The sequence below is a fragment of the Carlito syrichta genome, unplaced genomic scaffold, assembly GCF_000164805.1.
Source record: "Carlito syrichta isolate Samal-C Ts95f unplaced genomic scaffold, Tarsius_syrichta-2.0.1 Scaffold304726, whole genome shotgun sequence".
NCBI classification, from domain to species: Eukaryota; Metazoa; Chordata; class Mammalia; order Primates; family Tarsiidae; genus Carlito; species Carlito syrichta.
In genome coordinates, this window is record NW_007248822.1 from 686,591 (window position 1) to 704,152 (window position 17,562).

At 37.9% G+C, this 17,562-nt stretch overlaps 1 protein-coding gene across 1 annotated transcript in view; it reads right to left on the minus strand.

The window, feature by feature from the left end:
• Positions 1 to 17,562, minus strand: part of RBBP8 (RB binding protein 8, endonuclease) — a 131,683-nt gene that overhangs the window by 37,935 nt on the left and 76,186 nt on the right. The window contains exons 6-9 of the mRNA XM_008060777.2: positions 15,174 to 15,240; positions 8,149 to 8,324; positions 5,762 to 5,866; positions 1,920 to 2,017 (exon numbers count right to left, since the gene is read on the minus strand). Coding sequence (XP_008058968.1) covers positions 1,920 to 2,017; positions 5,762 to 5,866; positions 8,149 to 8,324; positions 15,174 to 15,240 — 446 coding nt within the window. The remainder of the gene's footprint in view (positions 1 to 1,919; positions 2,018 to 5,761; positions 5,867 to 8,148; positions 8,325 to 15,173; positions 15,241 to 17,562) is intronic.

Consider the following 17,562-nt stretch of genomic DNA (forward strand, 5'->3'; position numbering starts at 1 on the left):
CCAAGTTGCCCAGGTGGGTCTCGAACCCGTGGGCTCAGGCAATCCACTCACCTCACCCTCCCAAAGTGCAGGATTACAGGCTGAGCCACCGAGCCCGGCTGAAGATAGATTTTAAAGAATCCTTTAGAGAGCATTGCTTTTCAAACTTGAACATGCAAGCAAGTCTACTGGGGATCTTGCTAAAACGCAAGGTCAGTAAATCTGAGATCCTGCATCTCTGACACACCTCTAAAGCAGTGCAGATGCTATTGGCCCATGGATCACACCCTGAGCAACAAGTCTTGAGATTTCAGCTCTCTGAATACATCTGGTGTGTCTAAACTACTGACTTCCTAGGTTTATGGGTAGGAGGGAATTAGAAACCATTAAAACACATTTAAAGTTCAAAGGTTAAAAACTACCCACTATCATTTGAGAAAGGATTTAAAACTAGAAAGGATAAAAAAGTTCAAATGTAATGAAAAACAGATTCCTAGAAATTCCACAAAAGACAACTTAATAAAAGTATACATAGGCCGGGAGTAGTAGCTCAAGCCTGTAATCCCAGCACTTTGGGAGGCTGAGGTGAGAGGACTGCCTAAGCTCACAGGTTTGAGACCAGCCTGGGCAATATGGTAAGAGCCCATCCCTACAATAAATCAAAAAATTAGCTGGGCGTGGTAGTGTGTGCTTTGGAAGTGCGTTCTAGCTACTTGGAAGGTTGAGGCGGAAGAATCATGTGAGCCCAGCAGGTCAACGCTGGGATGGCAGTGAACATGCCACTGCACTCCAGCCCGGGTGATGAGGTGAGACTATGACTCAAAAAAAAAAAGGTACATATTCATTTACTGACTAAAGCAAAGGAAAATTATTTTGAAGTTGTGTCAAAATAGAATTTATACTTGACTGAAAAATTTGAGTTTTCTATTTTCTAGGGCAGTACTTAAAAAAAAAAAAGCTTGACTGATGTAAAGAAGTACTAAAATAATGAAAAGAAAATCACAGGTTCAAATTCTGACTCAATTTCTTTCTTTTTTTTTTGAGTTGGACTCTCACTCTGTTGCCCAGACTGGAGTGCGGTGGCAGACTCCCAGCTACCGCAGCCTCGACCTGCTGGGCTCCGGTGATCCTTCTGCCTCAGCCTTCCAAGTAGCTGGAACTATAGGTGTGTGCTACCACGCCCAGCTAATTTTTTTGATTTAAGGTAGAGATGAGGTCTCGCCAAGCTGCCCAGGCAGGTCTCGAACCCGTGGCAATTCACTCACCTCGGCCTCCCAAAGTGCGGGCTTACAGGCTGAGCCACCAAGCCCGGCTCCGACTCAATTTCTAAGAATTAGGAAATTAGGTCTAATTGGATTGGCAGTTCTTGGTAGTTCCAAGAAGTCACCCTGTTTTCCATATCAAATCCCAGTGTAAAGGATTCCAGTAAGTTCTGAAATCAGCTAGATACAGTGATGTGGCTGTGGCTGTAATCCTAGTTACTTGGGAGGCTGAGATGGGAGGATTGCTTGAGGCCAGGAATTGAAGACTGTAGTGCTTTATGATTGTGTCTATGAATAGCCAATGTACTCTAATCTGGGCAGCATAGAGAGACCCCATCTCTAATAAAACAAAATAAGACAAAAATTCTGAAATCAACCTAAAAGTTTAGGTCTTCTCTTAGATGGAATGGGGGTGGGGAAGAAGTAGAGAGGGAAAAGGGAAGAGTGTTGACAAAATTTCTATGCCATCACTACTCCCCTAGATTTTGACTCAACCCACGTCCCAAGAATTCTAAAGACTCCAGACTTCTGGGACTGCCTGGGCTGAATAATATCAACAGGCCTGTTGAACAGCATCAGTTTTGTTCTAGGCCTTTATCCAATGATCTTTAGATAAACTCTTTAAGATCTAAAAAGACATAATAAGTAATTCATATTATCATCAAACTAAATACTTACAGATTCTTCTTGAACATCAAGTCCAAGTGTTTCAGCAACAACTGCAGCTAAATTAAAAGATGACCTATCAGTAGGATAACTGCTTGTCCCATGTGCTTCTAAGTGAGGAAAAAAAAGACCAATTATACAACTGTAGAAACTACATGTATAAAAATTACCAAAAAAGGAAGGAAAAGGCTTACAGAACCACTTTACAAGATGGCAAGGGATACATTTTAAACCACTGTGTCAAAAGTCCTAAATATCTACTAATAATGGCAATAAATTGCAGGTAGTTACTGTTCACATTTACTAAACTTTTCCAGATAAGTTTTCTATTTTTTCTAAATAAGTTGAATGCAATAGATTATTATTCTCATTGCTAGTGGAAAAAAAATAGACTCATTGTGACCTAAGATACAATATGAGTATCATACCATATTTATGGTATAATTCATAAAAATGTACTTTGTGGGAAGAGATTTTTTAGCACTGCATGTTTTTCATTGCCTATGTTCAAGTATTTTATAAAGTTTTGTGCATACAGGATTTCAATAACTCAAGTATTCACAGTACACTTACTGTGTGCCAGGCACTGTACTAAGCCTTAGATGAAAAGAAAAAGTTCTTGTCCTGAAGGAGCTTATGGGCTACAGTTGAAAGGTAAAAAGAGAATTGCAACAGAATGTGATAAGCATTGTAACAAGGTACATCCAGGGGTGATTCAAACACAGAGGAAGGACTTGATTTGGGAAATCAAGGAAAGTAACACAAAGTGATGCCTAAAATCTTTGATTAAAAGAACAATGTAGCTGGTTAACTGGGTTGGGGAAAGAAAGTAGGATTTTTAGGAACCTTTAGGCTCTAGGTAAGTGAAACCAACTTGCTTGTTTAGGAAACTATTTGGTTCATTTGTGAGAAATCAAGTTTCAGAAGATGTAAATAGTAGGAAATCAGCCGTTAGGTCAGTTACGTGTCAGATTATGTTAAGAAGACAAAGAAGGACATCCAAGAGTTTTTAAATAAAGGATAGATATAATATTTAAGTTAAAAGGTATTTCTGGCTGTGACCAGCCTGTAGGACAAGAAGCAGTCACTAATAGGCAAGACTAGTCAGATTATTAAAACAGTCTTGATGAGAGACACTGATGACCTCAACAAGTACAATGGGGGTGCAGAATATGTAAGACAAGTATGTAGAAGGAGGTGGAATCAACAGGACTGAGTGGCTGTTTAGAGATACAAGGCGAGGAAGTAGGAGTCTGGCATGACTCACAGTTTTTTAAATTTAGGTGACTCAGAGGTATGGACAGCATTATTTACTGGGATTATAAATACAAGGATGCAGAGTAGGTCTGATAGGAGTCAATTTTGGTTGAAGGGTATCGACGTAGAGATGTTCAACAGCAGGCAGATACATAGGCTTGAAATCCAGGGAAAAGTCTTGGACAGAGATATAGATTTGGGATTTATTAAGCCTATGGGTCATAGCAGAAGACTAACCCCGGGTGACATTTCTCCAGAAAGAAAAAGCGAGATAAGAATAGGCCCAGGACAATACACACAGGGGAAGAACAACACGGATGCCTTTGCTGGAAGCAGTTTCTAGTGTGAGTAAGACCATATTAATGTGGTCTTTTCCTCTCCCCACTCCCTTGTCCCTTTCTTTCTTTCTCCCTTCTCTGCCCCTTTTCTTTCTCTCTTAGAAGAGAGTGGGGAAGTGAAATCCATACTATGGAGGGCTGAAGTGAATGGGAATTAAAAAATTCTAAGTACAGACTTCATTTTTTCAACTTTGAAGAAGAGCTGTAGCCAAAGGTGGAGACAACTAAAAGGGAAGTTGTTTTTTAAAAAAGAAGTTAACACACATATCCATCTATACAGAAAAGGAAAAGTTATCAGAGAAGCTGGAGATGCTACATGGGAAAAGAAAACAATTGATGGTACAGTATAGTCTGGGCAGCAGCAGAAGACAACTGGTTCCAGACTGCTGAGAAACAAGGATCTTCCAGTTAGTGTTATACCCCCAGCATCCTCTGCTAGACACACAGTCTATCTGTAAACACACACACACACACACACACACACACACACACACACACACACACACACACACACAATGACCAGGTAAAAGGCGATCACTAGTAATTCTGAGGAAAGAGGTAACAATTGCTTGGTCCTTGAAAAGGTGGAGATGGGATCCAGAGTCTAGTAGGAAGGGTTGGCCAGGGTTAGTTACTTATCGCCTGATCATTCTGCCAGCATAAATACATGCTGACCATGCTATAATATCCCATTCTGAGAAACTTCCTCAACTCATGTTCCTCTCCAGCCACTGCCCTGTTCTCTCCCTTTTATTGTAAAAGGCCTTGGAAGACTTATGTTTTATTGTCTTCATTTCCACTGTCTTTGCCCCTAGTATCCCTTGAACATGATAAGTCTCAAGTGATCACATTACACCTTGACAGGTTTTATCACATTACTAGTTTAACACCCAATTATCTTCATGCAACCACATCCAATGGTCACGTCTAAGAAGTCCTCATCTTACTTGACCTGTTAGCACTGTTGAACACGGCGGACCGTTCCTTCCACCTGTCTCCACTTGGCTGAAAAAGATCTCATTTTAGTCCTCCTATCTCAATGGCAGCTCCTTCTCTGCTATTTCGTTGGCTCCTACTCATTTTTACAATTTCTAAATCACAATGTCAACAGCTACGATATTGCCTCCAAGGGGGGGTGATAAAGGTTCTTGGGAGGCAAAAAAATTTATTCTATATACTATGTGTGTATGCGCAGAAATACATGCATACACACATAGTATATAAGCAGATATACAAAATATTTACGGTATTAAAATTTCATGGGGGCAGTGGTTATGGAAAAAAATGTCTAAAAAGTTGGGGATGGGGGGTTGATTAAAAAAATAAGAGAGCTGAGAATCACAGTTTCACATAATGGAGTTCCTCAAGGCTCAGTTCTGAACTTCTTCCCTTCCCCATCTGTATTCACAAGCTTGACCATCACATCCCGGCTTAGGGTTTTGATGCCACCTATAGGCCGACGACTTCCATATGTATCTGCATGCTAAATTGCTCCTAAACTCTAACTCATATGTACCCACCTATCCAAAATCTCTACCTGAATGTCTCTTCTGCATTTCAAATAAAATATTCTCAAACCAAACTTCTGATTTCCAGCCTCCCATCCCCCCAACCAACATCACAGTTTCCAGTTTCTCCCACATCAGTAAATGGCAACTCAATTCTTCCTGTCGCCCAAACCAATCCCTCTTCACTCACTCTGCTCTAGGCAGACACACAGGTTTCCTGAATGCTCTTCAAACAAATCAAATGGCAGCTTCACCTCAAGGCCTTTGTACTTGCTGATTTCTCTGCCTGGGATGCCCTTCTCCCAGACATCCACATGACTCACTAGCTTCCCTCAGTCCCTGCTTATGTGTCACTGTACGAGGGAGGCTTCCTAACACACCTTCTCACTCGGCTTCACTTTCTGCATAACACTCGCTTCTCTCTGACATAAATGTGCTTATTTTCTTTCTCCCCTAACTAGATTTTAAGCTCCAAGGGCTTTGTTTTGTTCAGTGCCTGGTATACAATACACACTTAAATACTTGTTCAATAAGTAAATCACAATAAAGCCTTCTTTACTTAAAATTATTAGCAACTATATTAATATGGACAGGGTTACTTTCCAATATGAAAAGGACTATTAAACTAGTAATATAAACAAAATTATATTAAAACTATCTTTTAAATATTGTCTAATTCAGACTGTAGCACTCTTGCCCACCAATAAACACAGATTTTAAACCTGTAGCATAATCTCAGTCTCTTGCTTACTAGCCACTGGAGATTGACTTTGATCACAAGTGTCAGCTACCAGAATTTCCTTTTCATTAGGATTATATTGTAGATGAGCTGAAGCCTTGGAAACTTTTCTCAATTCTAAGGAAAAAAAAGAAGAGATAGTGCATAATAAACAATGAAAAAAATATTGTCAACATTTTAATATTTTATTTTATTATATGCTACCTATTTTAAAATACATTACAAGTACTATTTTCACATTCTAAAAAGTAAGTTCCTTGAGTTTCAGTAGAAACAAAGCTATAAGTCAGGAACACAGGGAGTGCAAGGACTAGAACACACACACTTCTGACCTAAGTCGACCCGAGTAGTAACATTTTAATGTTACTTTTCCTTGTGTATCTGTTTCAAATCTGTTACAAATGTATAATATATCTCTACAATCTTTGTTTTAGAGCTTTTATTTTCAAGAAGAAAACCCTGTTTCTGAAGCATGCTTTATCAGAAATCATTTTACTACTTAAGAATTTAATTCAAAGAAAACAAAAAGAACTAAGGAAAAGGAAATAGAGCTTCATTACGTATAACTTTAAAATAATATTAAGAAGCACTATAAGTTTTAAGATAAACAAGCAAAGGTAGTTAGAAAGAGAACAAGACTAGTCATTAAAGTATTTAAAATTTATTTTTAAATAAGTTGCATGGCTTAGTTATCTTACATCTTAAAACCAAAGCTTCACATTCCAAGTAAAAAGTAATCAGAACAAAACTAAAACAAGTGATTTAAGTTTCTAATTCATAGTTGTATGCTGCTCTCATACAAAGAAGAGATAAACCAGAAGCATTTATGCTGGTTACACCACAAGAAGACTTTCCTAATACAGAAAAGTGCTCTGATTTGTTTTATGGATATTCTTACACATGGATTTAGGCATAATCTAAATTATGCAGATAATTATCTGTAATGATTCCCATCTTGTCTGACAGCAGACTAAAAGGTCAATGAATATTCATTCTAAATCTGTGCTTACATTTTTTTTTTTTTGAGTTGGAGTCTCACTCTGTCACCCAGACTGGAGTGCAGTGGCTGCTCCCGGTCACCGCAGCCTCGACCTGCTGGGCTCCGGCGATCCTTCCGCCTCAGCCTTCTGAGTAGCTGGAATTACAGGCGCCCGCTACCACGCCTGGCTAATTTTTTTTTTGATTTTATTGTAGAGATGAGGTCGCGCCTGCCCAGGCGGGTCTCGAACCTGCGGGCTCAGACAATCCACTCACCTCAGCCTCCCAAAGGTGCGGGATTACAGGCTGAGCCACCGAGCCCAGCTTGTGCTCTTACATTTTAATTTAGCTCCTAATTATGTGTAGGATTTTTAACAGTTCTTTTGTTTTCCACTAGATGGTGATGCAAACTCATATAAAATGGGACAATAACTGCCAGTGTTCCAGTATCAAAGAATAAGATCTTTTTCGTTTAGAAGCATAACTACTGTCAACCATTAATTTGCCTTGTATAAATATCACTAGAACTATGTATACCTCCTCCTCCCAATGCTTTCCTTGTTGCAAATAGTTTAGGTAAAAACCAAAGCCTTAGACTCCAACTCAAAAAAAAAACAAAAAAAAAAATCAAAGCCTTTATCATTTGCTTTAGATTAGTATTAAAAGGAATAATCATTGTATCATGTCACATGATAAATTTCAGGACTATAGGAAGAGATAGTGCCAAAGCATTTAGCAGAAATGTAAACTGGGCTGGAATGAGAAAGCATGCCACTGATAACCCACAAAGGAGACACTGTAAAGTCATTTCTTGACTACCACCAACTCCTATAAATTATAACAAATAAAAATAGCCAGTTAAAGAAAGTGCCAATGGTGAGAGTAGCTGTGGGAAAGCCCTGGAAAGCACAAAAGTTTAGAGCCAGGAATTAGATTTGAATTTCAACTCATCTATCTACTTATGTAACCTTTTAAAATATATCTTTCCTCATCTATAAAACAAAAGAGCTAAGAGCTACTTCACAAGCCTGTAATGAGAATTAAAATACAGCAATAATGTTATGCAAATCACTCCGCATAATACCTGGCACGCAGGAGGTGGAAATTAATGTTAAGTTCCTTTCCTCCTTCTTTCTATCCTACTCAGACATATACACATAATATTTTCAAAATAAAAAGAAAAAAACCCACTTACTATATTTGTACAATGTAGAGTGTTTACATAGTCATATGAGCAATGCATCTATACATAACACAGGTGGAAAATGCCTTTCAGTCACTTTACTAATGGAAGTTACACTCACAGTTGTACTATGTGTTATCTGAACAACCATTTTCTTTTTCCAATAGATTGAATAACATAAAAATTAATAGATGAATGCTGTTTTACAAAACCAGATAACTACAACTCCAGCTCTTACCATTTGCACACACAAAGTGCTCCAATTTACTATGTGTTTGTTCTACGTATCGGACATGGAGGTTTTCCTTTCTTCGTAGACGGTTCACGCCGGAAAACGAGAAGGTTGTTATTGGTGAATCTGGAATAATATCTTCCTCACATTCAAGCTCAGCTGCCTGATGCTGTTGGTCATTCCTAGAGAAAAATGACAATTGAAAGAAAATTAAGTCAACAAATATTTATGAAGATATCTACCACATGATCTGGAGCTACAGCAGAATGTTAGTATGAAGCTGTGAGATACAGTCCTGGCATCTAATGTTCCAAATGTAAGGATGAAAGAAATGCATGAATGGTGGTAGCACCAAGTGGGGAATATTGTGAAACATGAAGAAGAGTGCAGTTGGTGGCACTTAAGGTGAAATTTTAAGTTTTTCAAATGGCAGAGGAGACCACAGAAGATCCACCCAGTTTGAGTAGGTACATGTTGCTGTGCCCTTATGTTGGAGAGGGACAAGCTAGAATTACGAGTAAGAGCCTTGAGTAAGTATACACATGATTCAGGAATCAAGAGGAAAGAATTAAGGTTTTAGAGCACAGATATAATGTGACAATCTAACAGCATTGTGTAAGACTGACTGGGACAGAAAGAAAGGAAGTAAGGAAGTCAATTATACAGTGGCTATGTAAGAGCCCAGCAAGAGCTTCTGTGATTTGAATTAGAATACTGTAAGTACATATGGAAAGGAAAGGACCAATGTGAAACAATGCGGTAGCAGAATCAGCATAACTTGGCAGTGACAAATGTAAGATGATAATACCAACACTGATAACTACCAACATCTGTTGTTTTTGTTCACACTGCCAGGTACTATTTAAAGTGCTACATGTATCAATGTAATTATCAGAACTCTGTGAGGCATTATTACTTTCATTTTACAAACAAAGAGATGAAGATAGAGAAGTTAAGCTACTTACTAAAGTAGTAACAGAGTCAAGATTTAAATTTCAGCAGTAAGTCTGTAACCCTTATCACTAACCAAGTGTGTCAGACTTAGTCTACAGGTAGGCTTCAAACTTTCAGTTTCTATCGCTGCTTCTACCCAGGCCCCCCTATACTCTGCTCCCGACAGCAGTCACAGTGGTTCTGTTAAGACATAAGTCATATCAATTGAACCTGATTAAAACCCTGCCACATCTGCCCATTTCACTGACAACACAAGCCAAAGTCTTTTGAATGAGCCACAGAGATCCTGCACGACCTGATAGCCCCTCGCCCCATCACCGCTCTGACTTCTTCCTGCTATTTTCGGCTCCAGCCACTCTTCTCCTTGAGGTTCCTCACTCACCAGACACATCCCTACCTTAGGCTCCTTGCTCTAGCTGTTCCATCTGCCTGGAATGATCATTCTCAGATACAACAAGGCTAATTACCTTGTCTTCTTCAAGTCTTTGGCTGGAATTTCACTGTTCAAAATCTCAACCCCTCTCCCATTCCCACACATTTTACTGTTAACTTTATCCACAGCATTTACTGTTTTCTCACATAGTATGTGATTTATTAATTATGTTTATTGCTTACCTATTAAAATGTAAAATCTCTAAGAGGGCAGGATCTTTGGTTTACTGATGAATCACAAGTGCCTACAATCATAGACACATAGGAGGTACTGCACAAATATTTGTTGAGTGAATATAAGGCATTCCCAGACTCTGCTAAAGGAATAAATTTGTACGGATCTAGGCATATGTTCTCGCCCAACTCAATTCAGGACCAATGGGACCTAAGACTGACTGGGTTTGAATTGAATTGTGGTTACTGAGTAAGATAAATTTAATTGACTTTCCCATGTCAAACATTACTGACCTTATTTGCCAACCAATACTTACCAGTCTGTCAGGCACTTAGGCTTTACATGACCAAACCAGTCTGTCAATATTCCTATCAATTAGGAATACTATTTCCAAACAAAATGTTATACAAGGAGAATTTTATAAGCTATAGTCAACAAGTTTTTTAAAAAAACATTAATTAAAAGATTAATTGTAGGGCTCGGTGGCTCAGTCAGTAATCCTGCGCTTTGGGAGGCTGAGGTGAGTGGATTGCCTGAGCGTGCGGGTTTGAGACCTGCCTGGGCAACTTGGCAAGACCTCATCTCTACAATAAATAAAAAATTAGCCGGGCATGGTAGCATGCGCCTGTAGTTCCAGTTACTTGGAAGGCTGAGGCGGAAGGATCACTGGAGCCCAGCAGGTTGAGGCTGTGGTGGCCAGGAGCAGCCACTGCACTCCAGTCTGGGCGACTGAGTGAGAGACTCCAACTCAAAAAAAAAAAAAAAAAAAAAAGGATTAATTTTTTTCCTAACAAAGATTTACACTTTAATTCCTGGAAAATATCACTATTACTTGTGGGCTTTAATCCCCTATTTTATACTAAGAAATAATCTTTAGAGCTAATAGCTAACTGACAAATAAATAACTGTATATATTTATGGAGAGCAACAAGATGCTTTGATATATGTTTATATTGTAGAATGATTAAATAAGTTAATTAACATATTTATCATTTCACATACTTTTGAGGTAAAAACACCGAAAATTTACTCTTAGCAATTTTGAAATTTACAACGATTATTTATTACAATAACCATTCCATGCAACAGACCTAATATCTAATTTTTAATCTCTTCCTGTAATTCTACTCTTACACTGAAAAAACAGAGTAGGTTAAAGTCATATGAGAAAGCCCTATAAATTAGTGGAGTGTGAAATCTACCTAACCTAACTTTAACTAATCACGTCACAGCCTGCTTGCCTATTAGTCATTAAAATTCAATCTGTAAACTGTGTCAAAGAAAATAAAAATTCAATCTGAAACATGAATGAATCGAAAGAAGAAACTGACTTCCTGGAAGAGTCAGTGTAGAAGTAGCTAGAATCACAAAAGGAAAAAAACAAACCAACTAAACTAGCTCTAATTAGAGGTACCAGACTAAGTAAGTGCTGGCTCTGTCTTCCTTTGTTATATTGAAAAAGGAAAAACAAACAAACAAACAAAAAACAACTTGCATGTGTTAACCCAGTTTATTCCTTAAAACATTAGGTCTCACTGCTTTTCTGAAAAAAGCCAAGTGTCCAAGCCAACGCTTTTGGTTACACTGACCATGCACACTGGCTCTCCTCCTTTCACTTTTCTTTCTGGTGTCCTGAGCTGTTTGGTTTATGCGCCCCACCCTCTAAATTCCTGTCAAAACTGTTTTAGTTTTTTCTTCCCCCTAAAGACTTATAAGGATTCAGTTTCCCTTCACAAGGAAAACTAATATTCAGCCTTTCTCCTTCTCTACTCGGAAAATCTTATATTTCCAGTTAATTGAAACTTAATGAAGCAATGTTCCAAACATCAAGTTCATCTAACTATTCTAATTTTCAAAAAAGGGAAGCAGAGGATTCCCTAAAGTACAAACTAGTGAGTCTGTAAAGTTTATTATATGAGTAATTCAAATGAGACTAATTTTAACAAGAGGGGTTACTCGATCAGCTGTTCTGAGGAATGCTTTATGGTGTGTATCAGGCCCTCAGAGAGACATCTGACAATGATTCTCTTGATATCCTCTTGTAATCAAAAAGGAAGAAATACAACCTTGTAATAAATAATAGGACAGACTTCCAACAAACACATATTATCATTAAGGAAGGAAATCTGTAGTGGTATGTTTTAGGGCTCCATGCTCAGGCAGGTCTTATTCAACATTTTTAAATGATTTGGATGCAAAGCACTGGTGGGATATTCATCAAATCTGTGTACAATGCAAAGCTGAGATTAAAAGCTAACCTCGACTGGGTGGAGTGGCGCATGCCATAATCCCAACACTTTGGGAGGCCAAGGAGGGAGAACTGCTTGAGCCCAGGAATTCCAGGTGAACCCAGGCAACACAGCAATACTGCTACAAAAAATTTAAAAAATTAGCTAGGCATGGTAGCACATGACTGTTGTCCCAGCTACTTGGGAGGCTGAGGCCGAAGGATCACCTGAGCCCAGGAGGCCGAGGCTGTGGTGAGCTATGATCCTGTCACTGTACTCTAGCCTGGGCATAGAGAGCAAGACCCTGACTCAAAACCCCAAAAATAAAAACAAAAACAAAAATGAACAAAAAACTGAACCTAATACATAATAAACAGCAGGGTAAAAAATTGGCACATGAAATACCCCCCCCAACCCTGAGGTTAGAATAATAGGCCAAATCTAATGAAACACAACAGGGAGAAATGCCAGGCATAAGCCTTACTGAACTGAGTCGGGAGGAAGAATCAGGACTCTGCCACCTACAGAATGACACCAGGTAGGCAACCTTATGAGGCTGCTTTTGCATAAAACTATAGAGAGGTTATACAGACTCTGAAATGAGGAAGACCTGGTTTCATACTCTGGGTCTGACAATTATTGGTCACACTGAGTAAATTATTTAACCTCTCTGTACCTCAGTTTCCTCATCTATAAAATGGGCAAGGTACTATACTTTCCTATTTCCTTTTTGTAGGAAAGTTGTGAAAAGGAAAAAAAATAAATGCAAAGATGCAATATAGTGTCCTCCCAAAATGAGTAGGTATGGCCATGTATTACCTAATGACAGAAAGAGATTCTGAGAAAGGTGCCGTTAGGCAATTTTGTTGTTATGTAAACATAACAGAGTAAGTATACTTACTTACTTGTGGTCTATTATATACCTAGCTTAAAAAAAAAAAAAATTAGTCAGGTGGGGTGGTATGCACCTACAGTCCCAGATACTGGGGAGGCTGAAGTGGATTACGCTATTGTACTCTCGTGTGGGTGACACACATATTTTAACTTTATAAAAGCAAATTTTTATTGAATAATTGCAGTGTCAATAACTCAGTAACATCAAAACTAGCTCAGGAGAGTCAGAATTACTGCATTTAACAAGCAGAAGTATAAGTCAAATAATACTTTTTCTACAGTGCAAGGGAATTTCTGATACTAATAGCATAATGTGACAGTGGTTTAGGTAGTCAGAAGAAACTAGATTAGACAGGCTCGGTGGCTCAGCCTGCAATCCCGCACTTTGGGAGACTGAGGTGAGTGGATTGCCTGAGCCCGCGGGTTCGAGACCCACCTGGGCAACTTGGCGAGACCTCATCTCTGCAATAAATAAAAAAATTAGCTAAGTGTGGTAGCACGCGCCTGTAGTTCTAGCTACTTGGAAGGCTGAGGCGGAAGGATGGCTGGAGCCCAGCGGGTCAAGGCTGCGGTGGCCGGGAGCATGCTACTGCACTCCAGTCCGGGTGACAGAGTGAGACTCCAACTCAAACAACAAAAAAAAGAAAGGTAATACAGAGCACATAGAGGTAATTATATAACACCTCCAGTAGAAATCTGAGGCATCATCCCATAATCGAACATATTTGAACATCGAAACACATGAATACTTACATGAAGTGGGATAAATAAATACTACAGATGGCATTCTGGAACTGTAGAGGGGTTGTGAATAGTATTTCAAAAATAACCTTCTGAGTTTTGGAATTATTTAGAAAAGATTATCCGAGTCCTAGTCTCTCTTCATTATTGAACATTACTAAAATTAGAAAGTGTTGATATTTTCATATAAATGTTTTATTGCCATCATCTGACTCCATATCTTCCTTTCCCCATCTGCTGGATCCCTCCTCAAAACTCCCTTTGCCTATTAGTATTCAGCAGACCAATCACATGGAAGAATACTGAGATTCTACTGAACATCCATTATCCTAAGAGTATCCTGGTAAGAATATAAATTCCACCTGTGAGATGTGTTTATACATAGACAATAACTATTCTAAGACAAAATAGTATGTTAAATCTACAGCCAGTCTCGTGCCTCAGCCTGTAATCCCACGCTTTGGGAGGCTGAGGTGAGTGGATTGCCTGAGCCCGCGGGTTCGAGGCCCGCCTAAGCAAGTTGGTGAGACCTCATCTCTACAATAAAAATTAAAAAAAAAAATTAGCCAGGCATGGTAGCACGCGCCTGTAGTTCCAGCTACTTGGAAGGCTGAGGTGGAAGGATCGCTGGAGCCCAGCAAGTGGAGGCTGCGGTGGCCGGGAGTGGGCACTGCACTCCAGTCTGGGCGACAGAGTGAGATGCCAACTCAAAAAAAAAAAAAAAAATCTACAAAGCTTACCAAAGATGTGTAGATGTCTACTCATATGCAACAGAATCTCTAAGAACCCTATAATGCCATTAGGACTATCCTGAATCCTAAATTTTAAAAAATACAACATAAGCTTTACATACATGGGAATGAAGAGCTAACCATATCTCTGCTGGGCTTTAGTCAGACCATATCCAGAAAATATTACTTTATCGAGACAGTGTTGCATAATGGAAAGAACAGAAGCTTTTAAATCAGAAAATACGGGTCTGAGTGGCAGTCTTATTACCCGCTAGCTGTGAGACGACAGGCAAGCTATTTGACTGTGTAACCTTTGGTATCCCCATCTGCAAAGTAGGGATAATAAAACTACTCTGCAGACCCACGGTCTGCAAAAATAATAAACATAAAACACACATACAGGAAAATGACACACAAGATAAAAGTCACTATTTTCATTCTTTAAGAGAAATGGGGAGAGGGAAGAAGAACAGAGGAAGGAAGAAGCTCTACAGGCCTGACGACCACATAAAAGGAAAGACTTCTTCAGCTTGCTTTGACGAAGCTTCTGGGACAGGGCTGGCAGGGAGCTAAAAAAATCTAAGCATTTATTTGAAATATAAGTATTTTAATAATTTATTATTTATAATAAATCATCATAAAAACTAAAATGCTTTAGTTACAATATTGATGTTTTATTCACACGCAAGCTTAAGAATACTCTCAAAACACAAAAATATAGTAATTTTCTTTGCATTTTTTATTGCAGAATATGTCATAATTTTTAAAACAAAATCTGCAACTCAAGATATCTTTATGGTTTTTATAGCTAAGTAGAATAAAGAAAGTTGGGGGAAAATACTCAATTTTCTATTGTAATTTAGGAGAAATACTTACTCAATTTTTTGCTGCAGTTGTTCAGAAAGCTTTTTATTTTCTTCTTGTAGAGCATTCCTTTCATTCACTTAAAAGCAAGGTGAAAAAGGTATATAATATAGTTGTATTAGTATCAACATAAGAAGGTTTTTCAAATAAAATGTCAACAATATTAAAAAATTAGTATTTCTAATTTTAAATCATAATGTTATTCAGAATTAACACTAGTGTGCAAAACTGATTTGTTTCTAGGTAATGAGTGCTGCATCTCACATTGTGTCACTTCTGTAACTGATTAACTGATAATTTTATGTAACGTTTGTGGCAAAAAGAGAAAGTACCTCATGTACTAGGGAGTATAGCCTAATTATTTATACTGAGGACAAGAAAACATTCCATCTGGTTACTCCTACGAATTTCAAATACCACTTTAGCAAGAGTCGCTTATCTTGAAATAAATTTGATCATAAAAATAACATAAATATTATGTAATTTTATAACATAAGCACATTTATTAAATCAAATTTTCTTTTTCAGTCATACTCTATGTTTCATGAATAATTATGGTATTAGGAACTTAAATATATTCATTGAGGTAGTATCTGTTTGTCTGACTCTCACTACATTTTCCTATCTAAACTTAATTTATAAAGCAGAAACTCAATTTTGGACTGTAATTTCTGCTGGAACCAGCACAACACTCTTATCAATGCTTAGTGCGATGTCACTGGTTAAGCATGTGTTTTACTAGGAGGAGTAGATCCAAGAAATCAAGTTAGAGAAAATACAACTATGCTCAAAAAGAAGGCAAATCATAGTCTAAACATTAATCATTTAGTGGTTTACAAATCTAAACCTATTTTCTTACACTGAGTAGATGAACTTTTGGACTATCTACAATATGTGAGTTTACTAATCTACTTTCTATGGAAGATCTACCAAAAAAAGTGACCTAAAGAAAAGTACAACCTAATGAAGGAGATAAGCTCCTACATAAACATATGTTATTCAACTGAAAGTGACAAGGGTATTGGAGAAGTACATAAAGTACCAAGGAAATTTCCAAGGAGAAAATGGTTACTTTGAAGAAGTAGGAAGGAATTTATCAAAGAAAGGGCAACTGAGCTGGACAGGAGACTATTCTATACAGAGAATTAATGAAACAAAAAAAGAAAGATTGAGTATAATAAATGCAGAAAGGTTTCAATATTAAGCTAAGTAATCAAAATTTTATCTTAAAGATTACCACGTATCATTTTCCACAGATGAACGATGGAAAGATTGATCTGTTAGTATGTACAGCATATAACACAGGGAGAAAAAAGTACTGACAAGATGGTAAGTCAGGTGGTTATTAAAAGAAATGAGTATCAGGAACTATGTGGAGGTGCAGAAACAGGAAGTAAGGACAGGCAGAAGAACTGTCACAGAAAGAGTCAGTAGTATGTGGTAGCTTATCATTTGTAAGGTTGTCAAAGTTGACAGAAGTCAAAGCTGACCTTAGATTTCTGATTAAGATGGTTTACTTACTCTCCCTCATCAAATAAAATGACAAAACAACTCAAAAAATAAGTATATTACAACATTAAAAAGCCAGAAAGTGTACCACTATCAGATCAGAACTATAAAAAAAAATCCTTAATTATTCAAAAATAAGTTCAGATTGATGGTAAAATTCAACAAATAAAGGGCCTTAGAAAAAGTAAGTTTTCTCAACAGAACCTCATATTAATTCTAATATCGGAGGCATTCAAAGGAATGGGATAAAAAATAGCAACAATAGAGGAAGAAGGCCCAGAAATTGCTGAATGGATAAATAAAGGGTGGCTAACAGTTGCCCTTATACCTCTAGAAGTTTTGCCAGGGGAGAGTCCATCAATAAATACTGAGAATGAAATCAGAGCAGCGCTCCCAAGTAACTTACAGTAAACACTAGAGAAGGCTTTCTCATACCCAGAAAACAAGCTACAGAGAAGCTCCCCAGTCAAGTGTTCTCCTGCCCACTTTTGTCATTGAAATAGGGCTCTTATGAATCAGAACATGAATTTACTATAAGCAAAACAGGGATTCTTCTTTGGGCTAAGGAAATAAGACTGTATTTAACAAAACAAACTAATTTAAGAGATATTTACAAATACAGACCCACAATCAGGAGTCAGCAAACACTTGAAAAAGACTAATAACATTTAAAAATTTTAAACAAAGTAGGCATAGAAAAAAGAGGAAAAACATTTTTAAGTTTAAAACTAGTTAAACAGAAGAATTTAATTCTGGGTAGATTTAATATAAGAAAGTAGTCAAGGCTGGGTGTGGTGGCTCATGCCTATAATCCCAGCACTTTGGGAGGTCAAGGTGAGAGGATTACCTGAGCCCACAAGTTCAAGACCAGCCTGGGCAACTTGGCGAGACC